General features: G+C 41.4%; 2 protein-coding genes and 1 long non-coding RNA gene across 7 annotated transcripts in view; 1 reads left to right on the top strand and 2 right to left on the bottom strand.

The window, feature by feature from the left end:
- Nucleotides 1–6,846, bottom strand: part of VTI1A (vesicle transport through interaction with t-SNAREs 1A) — a 268,014-nt gene extending 261,168 nt beyond the window's left edge. Inside the window, exon 1 of one of the 4 annotated variants that reach the window (XM_071563691.1) lies at nucleotides 6,479–6,843. In XM_071563691.1, coding sequence (XP_071419792.1) covers nucleotides 6,479–6,572 — 94 coding nt within the window. In that variant the 5' untranslated portion in view covers nucleotides 6,573–6,843. Of the gene's footprint in view, nucleotides 1–6,478 lie in introns of all 4 variants that reach the window. The other 3 variants (XM_071563692.1, XM_071563693.1, XM_071563694.1) reach the window with 3 other exon arrangements.
- Nucleotides 1,681–6,472, bottom strand: LOC139675703 (uncharacterized). Of its 2 annotated transcripts, none has more exons than XR_011698519.1 (2): nucleotides 5,495–6,472; nucleotides 1,681–4,300 (listed from the first exon to the last, which is right to left on the bottom strand). It is a non-coding gene; the product is annotated as an uncharacterized lncRNA (long non-coding RNA). The 2 variants fall into 2 exon arrangements; XR_011698520.1 differs by lacking the exon at nucleotides 5,495–6,472 and adding an exon at nucleotides 4,621–4,636.
- Nucleotides 6,847–6,923: 77 nt separating the features above from the next.
- ZDHHC6 (zinc finger DHHC-type palmitoyltransferase 6) lies at nucleotides 6,924–17,380 on the top strand. Its single transcript, XM_071563690.1, has 10 exons — nucleotides 6,924–7,283; nucleotides 8,725–8,816; nucleotides 10,366–10,525; nucleotides 11,679–11,840; nucleotides 12,412–12,465; nucleotides 13,877–14,044; nucleotides 14,353–14,394; nucleotides 14,798–14,943; nucleotides 15,032–15,075; nucleotides 16,803–17,380. Exons 1-10 carry the CDS (start codon nucleotides 7,035–7,037, stop codon nucleotides 16,904–16,906), a joined length of 1,221 nt encoding a protein of 406 aa, XP_071419791.1. The 5' UTR covers nucleotides 6,924–7,034; the 3' UTR covers nucleotides 16,907–17,380.
- The last annotated feature ends 806 nt before the right edge of the window (nucleotides 17,381–18,186 follow it).

Raw genomic sequence — 18,186 nt, forward strand, 5'->3', positions numbered from 1 at the left:
GACATCATCACACGTGGTGATACCCACATTAGTAATTTAAAAAAAAGAGAGACTGGAGAATCCTTCAAGTCTTCTGCTCTGTTATGCAGCATTTGGTGGCTTGGAAAGCACTTCCAGCTGCTCCAGGTGTAGGAGTAATTCCTCCACAAGCACTTGTTGGGTGTACAAAAATGCATGAGAAGGCACATACCATACACCAAATGGAAAAAAACCACATTGTTTAAGAACTGAGGCTTATCTATTTATTTGCAAAATATAAGATGCACAAAACGAGGCATCCCACTTAAAATTAATCCAGGTACTGAAGAAAAACTATGTTTCTATTCCCCCGCTCCTATGCTAGGTCTAGAACTGGTTCTTTTTCAAGAAACAAAATAAAACAGAAACAAAATAAAATGCCACAGAAACTAAATCACTGTCTCCCAGTAGCAGTAAAAATCTAAATTAGTAATAAAATATGAAAATCTTAAAATCAGTTTTAAGCTACATGTAGCAATCACCCTCTGCCAGGTTACCAGCCACAGAGACTGTCTGGATTTTGACCTGCCTCCAACCACCCATTCACAGGCAAAGAATCCAACATGCACTGAGGACTGAGACTCTGTGTCACATCATCACAAACAATCCAATTGCTTGACCAAGACTCATTTTGTTACGGCATGAAATGGGACTTTCTGAGAAATATTCAGATATTGGATAATAAAAAGTCCCCACATTGTTTAATTACTGTGGCATTAATTACTGGGGCATTCAGAGGTTCAGTCCAACCCTTGGCACTGTCTTTTGCCCCTCTCATGGCCACATCTTCCACCCTTCAGACAGTAAATCCACCCATTGTCTCAATGAAGTTAACAACAAAACTCTGAACATACAACCCAACAAACTGCTGTTTGTTTGAAACTCAGAGTGACATGAGTCATATGTACTGATGGTTTGCCTGGGAAAGATAAAAAGTGAATGGTACCAAAGTGTCTCTAGTCATAGTTCCTCAGAGGTCATGATGGGTAAGTCTAAATTGGCACAAGATTTTATGACGTATCTTTAAACTTCAGTTTTCTTTTTCTTTTTCTCTTCCACATGATTTTTTTGTATTCAGGAACTGACACATTAAAGACCATCTGATGATCTACTTTGATCCTCTGCATTCCACAAGCCACTGAATTTCAAGAGAAGACCACTTATTAAATACATGTAATTTAGCTTCTCACAGGCTGAAAGGCCTATTTCAAATCTCTTTTAATTTCCCTAACATACTTTACATTCTCCTTTAAGGAAACATGAACATCACAATCTGTCCTTCGTTAGTTACATACATTGGAGCTCTGCCTGCAGAGAGGATCAGGTTCAGGATCATCTTTCTTGCAAATCTGGAATTCATGCTGCCATGTCTGGTGGATTCTACCACAGAAGAAGCTGCAGGAAATATTTTCTGTGCAGCACCTTTAGTTCTCTGCTAGCAATGTCTTTTTTTTATTCCCCACCAAATTCTCACCCGAGCAAAAAATTTGGTGATTTATCTTCCTAACATAACTAAACCCAAAAGAGAATCTGCCACCTTTCCACCCCCCACCCCCATGTCTATTCTCCTCCCCAGCATTCCAAAACACCTCTGTTCTTTCGTTTATTTGGAAGTTGGCAAGATGACAATGGACGAAAATAAACACAATGGAAGATATAAAGTACACAATATCATTTTATTGAAACTGAAACAAAATTTTAAAATATAGCACCAGAAAATGAATGTGTTAGAGCAATTTCAGTATTTCACTGAGCTGTATTGGATTACAATTTCCATAGACATTTTGTAACCTGAAATTCAGGGATATAAAATTTGAGGTTTTTTTTCGAAGGCATTTCATGCTGTACAAATTCTGCTTGTATTTGTGATGAGAAGAACTACGTAGAACTCCACTGGCCAAGAAGATCTTACCTATTCCCAGAGAAACTGAGATCCAGACCTTTAGCAGGGAAAACCCCTTAGTACACAAGATCTGGCTGAGGCTGCTCCCATAAAACTGGGAGGGCAAAGTATTCAAATGATCTCCAATGGTTTAGTTAATTAAACTTTAACCCAACTCCAGATTTTAACATTGACCAGATTAACCAGAACAAAATCCACCAGCTGGCGACCAAAACAGCTGCTGGGAGTGAGGTCTGGTGACAGCAGGGTTATTCCTTCAAACACAGATGTGTGAGGCACATGGCAACATCCCAGCACTGCAGCTTTGGAGCAGAACCTTCACAGACCTCCAGGAAAGCAGCAGAACTTGTTGCAACTGCTCATCCTCTGGGGCACACGTTCCACGCAGTCCCTGGAATGGTTTCCAAAGCATTTACTTTCAGCTTTACTTTTCCTTCCATGTTAAGCAGAGGAAAGAACTTATTTCACAGTCAGACTCCCCAGAGGAAGGAGGGCACAGCATTCACAGGAGGACTTGCTCAGAGACTGAAAATGAAAACCAAGGGAGTTACTCTCAGTAAGAGAAGCTTCCCACTAATCCAGTAGATCAGGACAAACAAGCTACGACCCAATTAAGGATCCTCACATTACTAACTGTATTAGTCTGCTGTGACTTAGTATTTCCAACCTGCCTACTCGATCATTTCCTTAAATACAGTTCCATCACATGAAATGGAGAGAAAGTTCTTTCACAACTTTTTGTCTTGATTCAGCACTGAAATATTCTTTAAAGAAAATAAAAAAACAGTGCCTCATCAAATATACCCAAATTTAATTTTTTTCCACATTGCTAGACAGAATGCCCTAAAGATAATATTGTATGTAGCTTGTATAATTAACTGGTCAAATTGACAAACTATGGATAAAGACTGGAAACAAAAGTGTTTTTTTCTCTATGTAGGATTGCAAACAAAGAAATCTGTTCTGTCTTTGTACACAAGGATGTATCACTTTCTCAGAAGAAAGAAGCTTTCATTACATTTTCCTCAGTTCTTTCAGCTTTGCCCTGGCATTAGTCATGTTTTTTGTCCCCCAAAATACAGCAGTTATAGAAAGGTGAGAATCTGCCTACAAGGGCAGAAGGATAACACAGCACTGGTCTGATCTGACAGCCAGTGAAGAAATTAAAAAAAATTTGATCAAGACTGAGGAGTCCCACTGCTTGTGGAATTGCGTCATTTTATTAGTACTTGCTGAGGAAGAGACTGAGTAACAAAGGGCTTCAGTTCACAGACCACCTGCAGATTTTGCTGTGCTGGCTCAGGTGATTCACATTCATCGCTGCCAGAAGTTACTGCCCAACAGCAGAGACAGATGGAGTCACACACACCTCTCTGAGTTACGTAACTGGGTTCAAGAGGCAGAACAACACATTGAACCAGACCTGAAATGGAGACAGTAAACTTTGGTACAGGGATACAACAGAAAATTGCAGGTGGGACTTTCTTCAGCTAAACCTGTTAGAGACAGAAACAGTGTTTTGATTGCCCAGTAGAAAATGCAGGTATGAAGTATCAGAAGAATGGCAACACTCTAGTTTAAAACCATCACAGCCCAGAGGATATTGTGCTGGGAATAGAGTAAGTATCACCATTTGTGCTGGTAAAACTCTCATATTAAGCAATCAAATTTTTTATAAATTTTTAGTCCAATCACAAGATAGATGTTTCTCTGAAACACTGAGGAACATTAATAAAACACATCAGTCAATGATCTTCATTCTTCAAAGACCTACAAGCAGCATCACAGAAAATCTATTTAAAAGGCACTTCTCTATTTATAACACTTTCTTTAATCCTCCAGATGATATCTGCCTCAACAGAAGACACTTCTTCCCAAGACGTTCTATGGTCCCTGCTGCTTATTGTTTCTGTAGTATCAGAGAGCCTTTGTTGCATTTCTTGCTGAACTATTTATGCATTTGTGACAACAGGATTGTTTGCTGAGCCATCATCCTCCCAGAACACAAGAAATCACGTCCTGACAACACGGAATGCAGGAATGTTGCAAAAACAATTAACCAGAATTTCTCCAATTCCACTGAGCAGGAAGTTTATAGCAGGTCCATCTTGAGCAGCCAGGGAAACAAACCAGTCACTAGACTTCAGCAGATCTCTTTGTATTATGCAGAAGTAGCACAAGTCCTTACACCTTTCATCCTGCTTCTTCCAGCGTGGAGGAAGAAGACCATCAGCAATCTCTCAAATCACTGCTGCTGAAAACTGTCCCCTCACGTCCCCCTCCCACCTCTCAACACTCCTTCTGAGGCTCTCCCAGCCATCTCCACAAGAACTAACTGGAACTTCTGGTGATGAAGAAGCAAAGATCTTGCAAATATTCCTATTAAGAAACAAGGGAAAAATGCGTATTTAAAATATTTCTGATTAAACTGTTCAGCATAGTCAGAGATTTTTCTTCCCAGGTGGTCAAAAACCTCTATTAGCTAAGACTGCAGTTTGTTTTGAAGTCATATAAAATGTTTTTACTGATGAAAGACAGAACAGCCCTGAAAAGAGAAGTAATGCTGGAGTTGTCAGTGTACATACAGGGCAAGAAGCAGCTCTAAAGCAGGTCAGTCTGAACTATGTATGACCAGCCTCAAATCCAAACACAGAAAAGTCACCTCTTAAAAAAAAAAGTGAAATTAACCATTGTGTTACCTTGGCTCCATTTAGCCCAGTACCACACTACTGGTCCTGCAGGGAACATGTATTCTTTCTCCTCTGAGAGGATGGCAAATTCAAAAAAAAATCAACCTTCTAATGGTCACATGAAAGAATGACAATTTCAAAGCCTGCTGGTTCTAGGCTATGTCCCTGTTTAAGCCAATACTCTTTAAACATCTGGTATTTAAGCTTCAAAGTCTCCCTAAGTGAATAAAGGAGACTGATGCAAGGAGAGGATTATGGAAGGCCACTACTATTAAGTAGAATATTCTTCCAACTACTGAACAGACACCGATTAGAAAATCTATAAAATTAGGAACTTAAATCTCTCTTCTTTTTCCATAACTCACTGTAGCACTATTGATTTTCAGAAAGGAGTCAGTAGTGTATTTGTGATGTCTCCCTGTTCCTACAAGAGGCCCTTAAATTTACTGTTTAAAAGCAAGGAATCCTTGTGAAGAATTCACTGCATTCTCTCAGAAAATGTTTCCATTCCCCTTTTACAGGTTCAATATAATTTATGAGCAGATTAAATTACACCTGTTCTAAATTTCAACCACAGGAACTCTTTGATTCTCTCTCTTCTTCATTTTGCAAGTTTCCATTAGAAAACAGACAAAGCTTCATACTTCAGCTGCAGCTTCACAGGAATTACAGCCCTGTGTCTTTTCTGTTAAGATCAAAACAAAACAGCTTTGTTAAGCCAAGGAAAAGGCGTAGTTTCCTGCCCTTTAACCATAGAACTGAACCCAGTTTTTTTTAGAAGATTTTCTAACTTGCTAAGAATAGAACTGGATATGACCTTTCAGAATCAAAAAGGCTTTTACTCAAAATCCCCTGAGATCACATGTCTTAGTTGACCACCTACCTCAAATCCTGTTTAGAGTCACTACTTCATGATGCATTTCCCACTCTAAAAGTAGGGTATTATTCTTTGGCCCTGGATGCAGGATACTTTTTCCTTTAGTCATATGGAAAGGTGTGCCATCAGTATCCATCTCTATAGTTTAAGTATCCTAAAGGTTTGGGACCTCTGCATAAGGAGCAGAGGCACAAATATTAAATGCCCTGGAAGAAGAGGCATTAAGCTGAGCTATGAGAGGGACAGATGAGAAGTGTCACTTCCCTCTGTGTCATACTCAGAGCCCTGTACTGGGGCAGTGATTCATATGTGCTGGAGATTCAGCTGGGCTCATTAATGTCATTAACATTCTCATCTTTCTACCCTAACACTCTTACAGCCGATCTTGACTCTGTTGCAGGGACACGTCACAAATCAGACCATGAATGCTGCAGGCTACTGACAAACATTAAAGCAAATGAACACTGATTTCTTTCGAATCTGCTCCGGCGTGTGAGTCACCACAGTCAATTATCCAGATCTAATGTATGAACGGTAGGCAGCAAAAACACAGATTCAGGTTAAATCACGCGCAAAATCCGTCTATGCCACAGGAAAAAGGCTTGACTTCCATTCCTGATGTTGCGGCGCGAGCACAACAAAGCGCATTCATGGGCAGTGCTGGCACAGGGCGCACCCCTCGGCCCTGCCGGGGCTCGGGCGGGACCCGCACAGCGAAACGGGCCGGTCTCTGCGAACCAACACCCAGCAAACCCGCGTCCTGTTCGGCATTCCGAGCGCTCCTCGGGCAGGGACGTGGGTCCCGGCGCTGCTGTGTCAGGAGCGAGGACACACACGGGGGTGCCGGGACGCTCCATCCTCGCTACAAACACACCGAGCCCTCCCGCTCCGCGCCGCCAACGCGGAGGCTCCGCGGCCGGAGCGGCTCGCACAGAAGAGCCCCCCGGGCCTGCGGGGCGAGCGCCGCGGGGGCGCGGAGCAGCCGCTCACCTCCCACGAGCTTGGGCACCTTTCCGATGCGGGCGGTGATCTCAGCCGAGAGCACGGAGAAGTCCTGCTCGTAGCTCTCGAAGTCCGCGGACATCGCGGCGCTGCCGGCCCAGCCGCCGCTTCCGCCTTCTGCGCCGCCGGAACGCGTCCCGCCCGCCGCCGGGCGCCGCGCCACAGGTTCCGCCGGCACTCCGCTGTTTTAACCGGCACGGCTTTAACCTCCGCGGCCTTGTCGTGCGGGGCCGCGCCGCTCCGCAGGCACAAACCGGCGGCGGTGCGGTGTCCGTGGGTTACTCCCGCACCGCAACCCTTCACGCCCCGCCTCGCAACCTGCAGGGGCGGAGGGACGCGGCTGCCGCACCGGCGGGACGGCGTTTGCCGGGGGGCCCGTATTGCGGGCGCACCGCGGGCGGGCCGTGGCCGCCCCTTCGCGGCCCTTCCCATTCCCGGCCCTTCCCATTCCCGGCCCTTCCCGCCTCTCTCTCCCTCGGCCGCCGGCGGGAGCCATGCACGGCGGCGGCGGCGGCGCGGCGGCGGCGGGGCGGCGGTAGCGGGGATGGCGGTGCCGGGCGCGCTGCGGCGGGCGCGGCGCCTGTGCCACTGGGGCCCGGCCGTGGCGCTGGCCGTGGTCGCCGTGTGCTCCGCCACCGCCATGGCCGATGCCGCGCTCTGGTACTGGCCCCTGGACACGGCCGGGGGCAGCGTCAACTTCATCATGCTCCTCAACTGGACCGTCATGATTCTCTACAACTACTTCAGCGCCATGTTCGTGGGCCCCGGGTACGTCCCGCTGGGGTGGACGCCGGTAAGCGCTGCCGGGGGACCGCTGGGGCCGGGCGGGCAGCGCCGGGACGGGCCGGCCTCTCCCAGCGTCGGGGCAGTGGGAACCGCGTGTCTTTTCGCGCCACCGTCCCCCCTCCGTGCCCTAAGAATGCTTCGGGCTCTTAAGCCACTCCTCTTCTCCTTTATCTTGTTTCTGAATCTTCCCTTTCCGCCTCTCCCCGGCTTTGCTGCTGCTTCTCCCAGCGTTCCCAGTGCGCTCCAGCTTGCTCCGTGCCCTCCCAGTGCGCTCCAGCTTGCTCCGTGCCCTCCCGGTGCGCTCCAGCTTGCTCCGTGCCCTCCCGGTGCGCTCCAGCTTGCTCCGTGCCCTCCCGGTGCGCTCCAGCTTGTTCCGTCCCCTCCCAGGGAGCTCCAGGGTGTTCCATCCCTTCCCGGTGCTGCCGGGGTCTGGAGCGCCGCTTCGCTGGCAGCAGCCGCCGTGTTTTACAGGGGCTTCTCAAAGCCAAACAACAGGAAACAAGTAGCGTTGGCAGGGAATGAGAACCTCAAGGTTATCTGCGCGCTCCTGCAGACACTTGTGTTGAAGGCTTTGCTTCTGGCAGTAACAATGAAAAGAAATTAATTTAGAAAATGTCATGATTTTTTTTATGCGTGTCAGAAAATTATATTTATCTATGCTTAACACAGTACAAGATAGGAAATTGCATTTCCTGTGCTTCAGTAATCTCGTGGAAAAGAGTAGTCGGGGATCACATGGTACAGGTTCAGAATCTCAAGGCAGCTGCCCAGAGTTTGTGTTGCAGTGGCACAATATAAAGTTTAGTAATGGTCATATTTTCACTTGTGGAATATTGCTCAGGACAGAGCGTAGTCAGAAGGGGATCCTGATGTGGTCTTAGGAGGACAACTGGGTATCCCACTTGGGAGTGGAAGATTTGGGCCGCTGTCACTACTGGCTGTGAACAAGTGTCTCTGTCTCTCAGCTTGCTGTAGTTGGGGGATGTGTTTGTAAGAAAGATTATAGGAGATACCTGAACATTAATGCTTACCAGTACTGTGTCTTAGTAGTAACCCTAGACTGGCTTTTTGATTAAAATGGAGAGACAAGGGGCACAAGATTTTGTTTTGTTTTTTGTTTGTTACAAAGACCTCATGCTGATTTTTATTCTCAGAACTTTGCTATGAAACCCTTCTTATGCAGTCACTTCCTGACGAAAGAACTGTTTATTTCTTTTGGCAGCCAGCACTTTCAGCAGTGGGAGATTGCTGTGTTGATAGCCAGGAGATTAGCTAAGAGATTATTTCATTTTGGTTTTTTCTCTCCTTGCCACCTACCATTGAGTTGGGTTGGACTGTGAAACTCACCGTCAGAAGAAATCAAGTGTGCTTAGGATGGGAAAATGCCAAGATATGCTTTGTTAGAGAAGTTGTGTGTACATCTAACTCTGCTGTTCTTCTGTTCAAAGGAAAAATCTCAGGACTGCATGTATCTCCAATACTGTAAAGTGTGTCAGTCTTACAAGGCACCTCGTTCACACCACTGTCGAAAGTGTAACAGGTACTGTCTTTCTTTAAAATGGTTTAATGTTGAAGCAGCTTAAAGTCTAATGATGGGCCATTACATAATTTGTTCTTCCAGTACTGTGCTTTTTTTAAAAAGCTTCCATATGAACACTATACACATTTCAAGTATTTCCACTTTGTAGTTGTATGATTTTGATACAGTTTTACTGTTTTTTAGTTTAATAAATGAATGTCTTTTTCTTTATACCTTGAAATCAGTTTCTCTCAATAGCTTCTTGGCAGTACTAACAAAACAATGCAGTCCTGCCTCATCTGTGCAAATACCTAAAAATCTTTGAGTCCTTTTTAAGTTCTGAGTCCAAACATCCCCTGTATCAGGAGTAGAAAAATCTATTCTGTCATCTTTCCAAAAGTGAGTTAAATGTTTGAGTGGAAATTTTTACTATGCTTTACTCTTCACTAAAGCATGGTTGGGGTTTTCTTGTGGGGAGTCTGCATGTGAAGTGAGGTAATAAACCATTTGGGTCAACTTAAGAAATTTGCACCTTGTTGTCTCCCAACAGACTTGTTCTAATACAAAAGATGCTTTTATTATAAAGAGCAGCACTGGAATTTAGTGCAGCTTGGAAAAGTCAAGGCACTTGAGCTGTCTGCAGTCCAGGCTGTGGTTGCATTTATCTTGGGTTTACAGGGCAGGGCATCCTCTGAAGGATTGTTAAAGAATGTGGTAAAAGGAAATTGCAACATACACATTCATTTGTTATTTCTATAAACACTGTGTGTTCTTAGGAAGTTGAAACTGTGGAGCTGTGCTGTAATTTGGCTGCATCATCTCCAGGTTTAGAATTCAAGACTCCTTTCCTTGAGTGACCATCTTTACACTGAGGACAGATCACTTGGGGGGTCACTTAGACTTTTACACCTGTTCAGCTGATTTGGGGTGTGAATAAATCTTTACCAGGTGGCATTGTTTTGTACCTGTAAGCTACACTGAAATAATCAGCTGTGTGTGGGGTGTTCACACTTGTTCCATATATTTTGAAACATACTTTCAGTGGTGTGAGATCAATACCCAACAATTGAGGAAGCTTTCAGAGGGTTTACTGCTGAAAAGAAAGAGGCACTAACACACTTCCATCTCTATCTTTTAATATATTTTTGGAAGCAGTTCACAGGGCATTTGATACTTTCTTTATTTTTCCAGTGTGCTTATTTAAAGAAAATTAGCAATAATACTAGTGCTTAATTATTGTGATGATGGTTCTTAGAGGGCCTATTCTCTGACTCTCTCCTGGCTCTGGAATAGGGTGCTTATTGGCAACAAGCAAGCTTGAGTAGAGAGAACAGATAACTAGGGAGGGTGGGACCTGGAAGCAATTTTTATTTGCTTTCTTTAATTTTACAACACGAAAATAGAATTCTGAATAGCAGCAAAAAAAGAAACTATTGTGTTTGTTGGAAATTGGTGGGTTTAGATGAATGAATGGTGGTCGAATAGTAGGAAGTTCGCTGGTGCTTTTCCTGGAGCTTTTTGAAAAACGTCATATGTGCCCTTTATATTAATCAATATTTATTATTCCCAGATGTGTCATGAAGATGGATCACCATTGTCCTTGGATCAACAACTGCTGTGGATACCAGAATCATGCATCTTTCACTCTCTTTCTCCTCTTAGCTCCACTGGGATGCATTCACGCTTCTTTCATATTTGTTATGACTATGTACACTCAGCTTTACAACAGAGTAAGAAAACATAACTAAATACTGAAAGTATTAATTGAAATGCATAATTTAGAGTTACAGGAGAAATATATGGAATTCCTTGTTATTCTTTCAACATGTGCTCTTAGTTCTCTCTGCTTGTAAGAAATATCAATGTTAATTGGAGGAGGAGTCAGAGAAAGTTGTTTCTATTTCCTTTCTTTTTTTCCCCCTGTTGCTTGTCATAATCACAGGGGGTTTCCTAGTGCCTTTGCATTGAAGACAATTTCTGAGTAGCACTTCAATAACAGGCTGTGTTGTGGCTGACACAGAAACAAGCTGCTATTTATTTCCAACATTAGATGCTATTTATTGTCTTTTACTTGCCACTTTTTTAGAATTCTGTCCGTTCCTTCAAGGAAAGAAAAATACATTATTTTGGGGACTAAAAATAAATGTGTTAGTTTGGCTTTTTTAAGTGGAAAACTTCCACTGTAGTAACAATGAGCAAAGCTTGTTCTGCAACACACCCCTTATCTCAGACCATGGTTAAGATTATGAGCTTCAATTTCAGGCTTTGTGGTTGCAATGAAGAGCTTGATAATGAGCTGAGTGTAACAGATGAAGTTGTATTTGTAACAGCAGAGCGATAATGTTGAGAACTGCTCTCTGCCAAAGCTTTCAGAGGAAAACCTGTTGGCTCAGTTGGTTAAAACTTGGCTGTAATAATGCCAAGGTCATGGGTTCAATCCCCTATGTGGGCCATGGACTTAAGAGTTGGACTCGATGATCCTTGTGGGTCCCTCCCAACTCAGAATAGTCTGTGATTCTATCTGTGACAATTTCCATGGAAAATGGATACTGTTCTGTGCAAACATTGTCTGTCTGACACTGATGAATGTGTTTTTGTTAGCACGCCAGAGCCCAGGTACTCTTTACTGATTCTGGGCCTGTAGAGCTGGCAGGATGGTGAGTGTGGTTTCACTTTCCATCTCAAAGGCCTCCATCTAGCAAAAAACTGTACTTCTGAAGATGAAAGAAAAGTCTTCTGAATGTTTTTTCTTTAATTGTTCTGCTTGCATTATAAACCTGTCAGAAGTTGGACCTTCAGAGCCAAATTCCTTACTGGAGTAATATCTTGCTTTGTTTCAGTGGTTTGAATGTTCTAGCCCTGAATGATATTTTCCCTTTGCAGATATCTTTTGGGTGGAGTTCTGTGAAGATTGACATGAGTGCAGCAAAAAGAGACCCTCGACCCATTATTCCTTTTGGACTGTCTGCATTTGCTGCATCTTTATTTGCCTTAGGACTGGCGTTAGGAACAACTATTGCTGTTGGGATGCTGTTTATTATCCAGGTAATGTTATGGCTCTGTTACAAAGACAGCAGAAGGTTTAAGTTCTGCCTGCTTGTGGGGCAGAAACAGAATTCAGGATTGAGATAGGAACAGTGGTTTAGAACTTACATTCCTGTCTAACTTCTCCAGGGGGTTATGTAGCTTTATCCCAGTTTCTCTGTTACCACAATTTTTTTCCATTATTTTTCATGGGAGAACTTGGAGGGGAATATCTAATGAACTAAACAAAACATGAAGTGGACTTTATAAACTCTCTGGAAAAGGCAAAATACTGGGCCCTGTCCCTGAAAATAGGTATAAATGTGGCTGATTTGCTTTTTGAAATGTTTGAGATCTTTGGAAGGAATTTTAAGCATAAACTGAAGTACTGTGTGGTACTGACCTAAGTATATAATTTTGGAACATGTATCTCTGCTGAGTGTAACTTTTTAACATTTTATGCTTCAGTTAAGTCTATAAAAGAGTTGCTTTGTTCTTTAAATTTTAGTTTGTTAAATGTTAAGCTTTCTTTATATACCTGATATATTTCTGCAGAAAATAAATGCTAATTTCACCTACACTTTTATTTTAGATGAAAGTCATTTTGACAAATAAAACTTCAATCGAGTCCTGGATTGAAGAAAAGGTAAACTTCTATTACACTATTCTTGTACTGTTACAAAGTTTATTCTTCATATTTATCAATTTTTTGTTTTACCTCTCTGTATTTAAACCAAAGCTGTTATTTCAATTCACCACTGACTTAACACTTAGAACCAGCATTTCCCTTTCTGTCTCTGAAATTCAGTGAAAGAGATGAGAAATCATGTAAATGCATAATTTTTTGGTTTTGGAGGAGCTAGTTGAACCTAGAATAATATTTGCTTTGAGTAGACTTTGCTTATTCACTTGAAATATGTGGGTGTTTTTGTCTGAAACTTAAGTTGACTTTGTCACTATACCTCTCTGTATCTTTAATTGTCCACCTCACTGACACATTCCAAGTGACATCGTTCAGTTCATGGTTTTCCTCATTTCTTACTTTGGTTTGTAAGGGAGGATTTTCCTTGATTTGAGATTTTCCTTGATTGAGGGGATTTTCCTTAATTTTGCAGAAGTACTATAAAATACCTAGTCTTCTCACCTTTAAATTACTCTTTGATTTCCTTGTTTTTATAGAGGTTTTCACAAGATTTTTCAGAAGTACAGAAATTAGTTCAGTGCTATCAGGTTATTTATAAGTCCACAAACATTTCATGAATGTCTAGTTGTCTTTCTTGTATTCTGTGTGTCAAAATTAGCATGAGAATCTCAACTGTGTGTAAGTACTTAAGAGTTACAATGTCAGCTCTTTGCGTGGGATCTGTCTGGATCCTGGTAGATCTTTGAGTAACAGGACAGTGGAACATAAAGAAATTTCTGTTACAACTATATGGTAGACTTTGGAATAATATGTTAAAATTTTTACTGTAAAACACAGGCTGCTTATATGTCCCTTCTGAAAACTGAATGTGGTCTATAACACATAAGTACTTGATAAAATGACTTTATTGCAACAGGGAACACTCTTCTGTGGCTGCTCCACTAGATGTCATCAGTACTGTGAGAATGTAAAGCTCACAACTGTGGAATGTGCCTCTGTGTGCAGTTCTTAGAGGTGGAACTGGCACTACCAATGTTGAATTATGCTCATGGTCATTAATCAGGAATCCTGAGCTCTGGAAGTTTTGTACATAACTGAGAAATAGTCAGGCATTGGTCCTCAAAACAACCCCAAAAAAAGGAGTGCGAAGTGGATTATCAGTGTAATCAGTTGGCTCTGTTGTTACAGAGTAAATGGGGGACACCCAAACTAGGCATAGTTCTAAATGCCATGATTGTTGTAAGTAGTTTTAAAAGCTTGGGTTAGTATAGTTTAGTAGGAATTACTGCTCTTGCCTCAAAATGTTTGCCCTTAGCTCTCATGGACCCATACAGGGCTTATGACCTGCCCTTATTTGCTGCCTGATTACAGTTGGTAGGGTGTGTTTTTATGTACTGTGTTTCTTATTTTCTAGGCCAAAGACAGAATCCAGTACTACCAAACGGGTGAGACCTTTATTTTTCCCTATGATACGGGAAGTAAATGGAAGAACTTCAGGCAAGTGTTTACATGGTCTGGAATTCCTGAAGGGGACGGCTTGGACTGGCCAGTTAGAGACGGATGTCATCAATACAGTTTGACGGTAATTGATCTTCAATGGTATCTCAAGTTAATTCTCCCCACTCTCCAATTGTCTGCTTTCCTTTGCAGTAATAGACCAGCTTTTTAAATATCTGAAGTAGACTGGCTAGAAATATATATACAGGAGTTCTGTTGAGTGTTATCCCATTTTGATAAACTAGAAAGTTACACTTTTTTGAGTCCTTTTAAATGCTAATAATATTTTTTGTGTTTGTTGAATGGTTTCAATACCTAGCTTCATTTTGTATTTAATACACAAATCCTTTTAAACTAAACATTGCCTAAATTTCTGTTTGCAATCATTTATAGATAGAACAACTGAAACAGAAAGCAGACAAGCGAGTAAGAAGCGTAAGTATTTGTGAAGTTTGGTCTGAAATTACTTCAGAGTATCAGTAAAAATAAATGTAATTCCTTGCTAAGATTATTTCTTAATTTTAAATTTAGCAATTAAATTAAGACTTGATGTTTCCACACAAACAATGTATAGTAACTCACTTAATTAAACTTGGCATGTAGCCTACTTGATATTTGCTTCTTAGTTTCCAGATGGTAAAAAAATGTGATAATAAAGGTGACTGTGCTTTATTGTTAAGCAGTTAATTTAAAGTTTAGAGTCCCTTTGACAGCCATTGACATTATGTTCAAATCTAATAGTATGCTTGAATTCGTTTCTTTTTTTGCTATGAAACTTACCAACAAGGCTCTAACCTCTTAAAAATAATATGTTGGTGTGTTCTGTTCAAATCTGTAGGTGCGGTATCGAGCCATAGAAGATTACAGTGGTGTCTGCTGCCCTGTCACTAAGGGTGTTAAAACATTCTTCACAACACCATGCACTGAAGAACCCAGAATTGCACTGAGTAAAGGAGATCTGATTTTAGCCACAAGAGGCTTAAAGTTAGTGGCTCCACACCTTTATGTTTGGTTAAAAGAAATACCAAGATGAGTTCTGGCATCTAATTACCTCTTACACTTTCTTCCCCAGACACTGGATGTATGGTGAGAAGATTCTCGACTCAGCTGCTGATGGTATGAAGCAGTTATTTTCACTTTTTCTGTTGAAAATTGCAAATCAGTTTTATAGCTGTCTAGAAATGTGGCCAGTTTTATATGTTCAGTTCTCAAAATGTATAATGATGACTTTAAAGGCATGAGCTTCTCTCCATTCTAAAACCATGTCCACAGTTTTTACTCTACATCTGATAGACTACCCAGTTTTGAGAAATATTAAATAACTGTCAAACTGACAGAAAACTTATGTAGCAGTTTATTGACAGATGTGTGGGAAGGGGGACACTTCGTATTCTAGGAAAAGTTAGACTTTTAAACTCTAAAGAGTTTAATGATTATTTATTTTTTTATATATTAAAATGTTGGTCTGTCTTAAATGCATCCAGATTTCCTTTCTACACACCTTACATAAGACTGATTAATCCTTGTATATTTTAAAAACAGGGAAACAATATATCTTTGGTTTGGAATAATTTCCAAAGACTTTGACATGCATTATAAGACTAATAAGCACAGGTGTTAAAGACTCCTGCTGGTCTGCTGAGGGTCAGTGTCACAGCCACCTGCATTAAAACCTTTACATTTTTTTTACTTCAGTCCTCTTGCTTTGGACTGAACTGAAATTTTTACCTGCCAGAAGGTGTGTTGGATTCTGTTGTCTCTCCAAGCAGTTGCAAATTCATTGCATGTACATTCCATGCTGGCAACAGCAAGGCTGCCAGCAGTCAGTGCACTGACAGTGTCCATGGTTTTCATGGGGGTCTGAGGCCTTCATGGGCTGGGAGTGCTTTGGCAGCTCACTCAATGAACTCCCTCGAACATCAAATCTAAATTAAATAGTTTGTATTGCATTGCTTATTGTGAAGATTAGCAAGACATAACTGCTATATTGAATATTGTTTTTTTAAATCAGGTGAAATGTGGTTTGGGTGGGGAACTTGATGAATACCGAGAGGCTGGATTAGAATTCAAAATAACATTGGCATTTTGGAGAACTGGACTTCAAAAATAGGATGGGATTTGTTAGGAATGTAGAGCAAAATGCTATAAATAAGCAGAGAGAGCAAGCTGCAGTATAACAAGATAGCAAAATGAGGGCTTAAGTAGCAGTTCTGGGGAAAAAGGACTCGATCATAATCTTAAGATGAGTCAACACTTTCAAGAAAAAGAAAAAATCATATAACTTCCCAGATGCATGAAATAATCCTTGGACATTGGCAGAGACTCGGCTAAAATACTGCCACAAGTAAAAGCAGTTACTGTGCCTCAAAAAACACATCAGCTATAAGGGTTGAGAGGAAAACAGTGAGAATAATAACAACTGTGACTTAGAAGGAAAAGCTGAAAGAATTGGAATGGCTTACCTGGGGAGGAGTAGGAGACAAGAGAGAGCCCAGGGTATGTACAACTAGTGATCAGCTTCATGAACGTCTGCTAGAGAAGATTGTTAGCTGCTTCCTCTGTCCTTGTGTGTAGAAAGAGGACTTGTGAACCTGATTTTCTAGACAGATTAAGATAGGAATTAGGATTAATTTTTCTCAAGGCAGAAGACTGGAAAACTTTGGAGATACTTGGAAACGTTTTAGGTAGTGGGAGAGAATCCTTGCATCTGCAGGAATGACTTACATGTTCTGTCCTAGAGAAGAAAATACCTTACTGCTTGATGTCTCTTCCAGTCCTGTGTTTTTTTTCTCTGTAGTGGGTCATGTTTTGTTCCAAGTTAATGCAACTTTTCATGTCTTAAGGTGGAATAAGAGAACGAGGCTGGTTCCCTAGGAAGTGTGTGGAAAAATGCCAGTATGACTCTGAAACGGATCAACCAGTGGATGGAGAGAAGAAAAACAGATAGCCTTCTAATTTTTTAAAATATGAAATGGAGTTTTTACTTCACACCACAATCCTTTACTTGAAATTTTCTGTATATTACTTTAGATTTATGCAATGAATATGTTAGGACGAGGTTTTCTTTTCCTCACAGCTGAAAGGGTTGGATATGCCTGTGCCATGGTTTGCATACTTTTTAAACAATAAATAATTGAAGAAGCCATTCAGTGGATTGCCTTCAAGATGCATCTTTTTCATCACAAGTCAGGATTTTTTTTCTTTTTGCTGTTTAAAATTGCATTCTGAGGGTTCATATTTTAGGTTTTTTCCTTGATTGCATCTGGTTGTGATGCGTGCTGCTTATCTTTTGTATTTCTCTGAAGCTGCCCCTGAAAATCACAAAATAAACATCTGATTCAAATTCCAGATAAAATTTGTTACCTGTGACTTTTAATGATGTGAATTGTCCACCTCAAATAAATGAAACATTCATATTCAATTGTGGATTTAGTTGTTTTCAGACCTAGAAGAACTTAAGTTTATAAACATGGGAATGTGAAATGACTGGGAAGTAAAAGATTTAACCATTATAAGTTGTCTCTCAAGCATAGAAAGACTTCAACTCTTGGGATAAGAATATTCTGTGCAAAAAATATCAGCACTGTCTGCTCCCTCTGAAATATCAGACTTGTACTCAAGAGACTAGAGTTCTTGATCCATCTTGCTGTGAAAGGAAGCAGTAGCCAAAAATGAAAATTTTTGGGACTCTAACACCCTTAAAGCATTTTCCTTTAACGTCTGGTGTGGATTATTACCAGGAAGACCTTAAATTGAAATAACTTGTACCAGCTGAAATCTTTCTACATGCCTCCAAAATGCAGCAGGTGGGGTTTTTCTCACACATTTAGTGTAGCTGCATGTCACACAGGTGGAGAGTTTTTGCCAATTACTGTTGTAAACACCTGCTTTATCTCCACCTGCCTGAGTTTTCTAAGGCAGATGAGCATTTCTTAAATAATATTAAGTGTATATAGAAATAACTACATAGAGACAAGCCAGCATTACTCCTGTATGCTCTTACTCAGGTGCTATCTCTGGCAGAAAGCAAGTTTTTTGTTATCCCCTGGCCTGCTGTTTGTTGGTGCTGTCAGTGAACCAAAGTCCTAGGCTGTTTCTGTGTCAAGGGAGAGCTGGTGTATTCAGTTTTAGTAGTTTGCAAGAAGGGGATTTGCCTCTCTTAAAAACAAAGTACTGTTCTTCTAGAAGCAGGGTTCGTTAGAGGTGTGGGAGTGTATCGCACTCGCA

This window comes from Pithys albifrons, chromosome 9 (genome assembly GCF_047495875.1).
Source record: "Pithys albifrons albifrons isolate INPA30051 chromosome 9, PitAlb_v1, whole genome shotgun sequence".
NCBI classification, from domain to species: domain Eukaryota; kingdom Metazoa; phylum Chordata; class Aves; order Passeriformes; family Thamnophilidae; genus Pithys; species Pithys albifrons.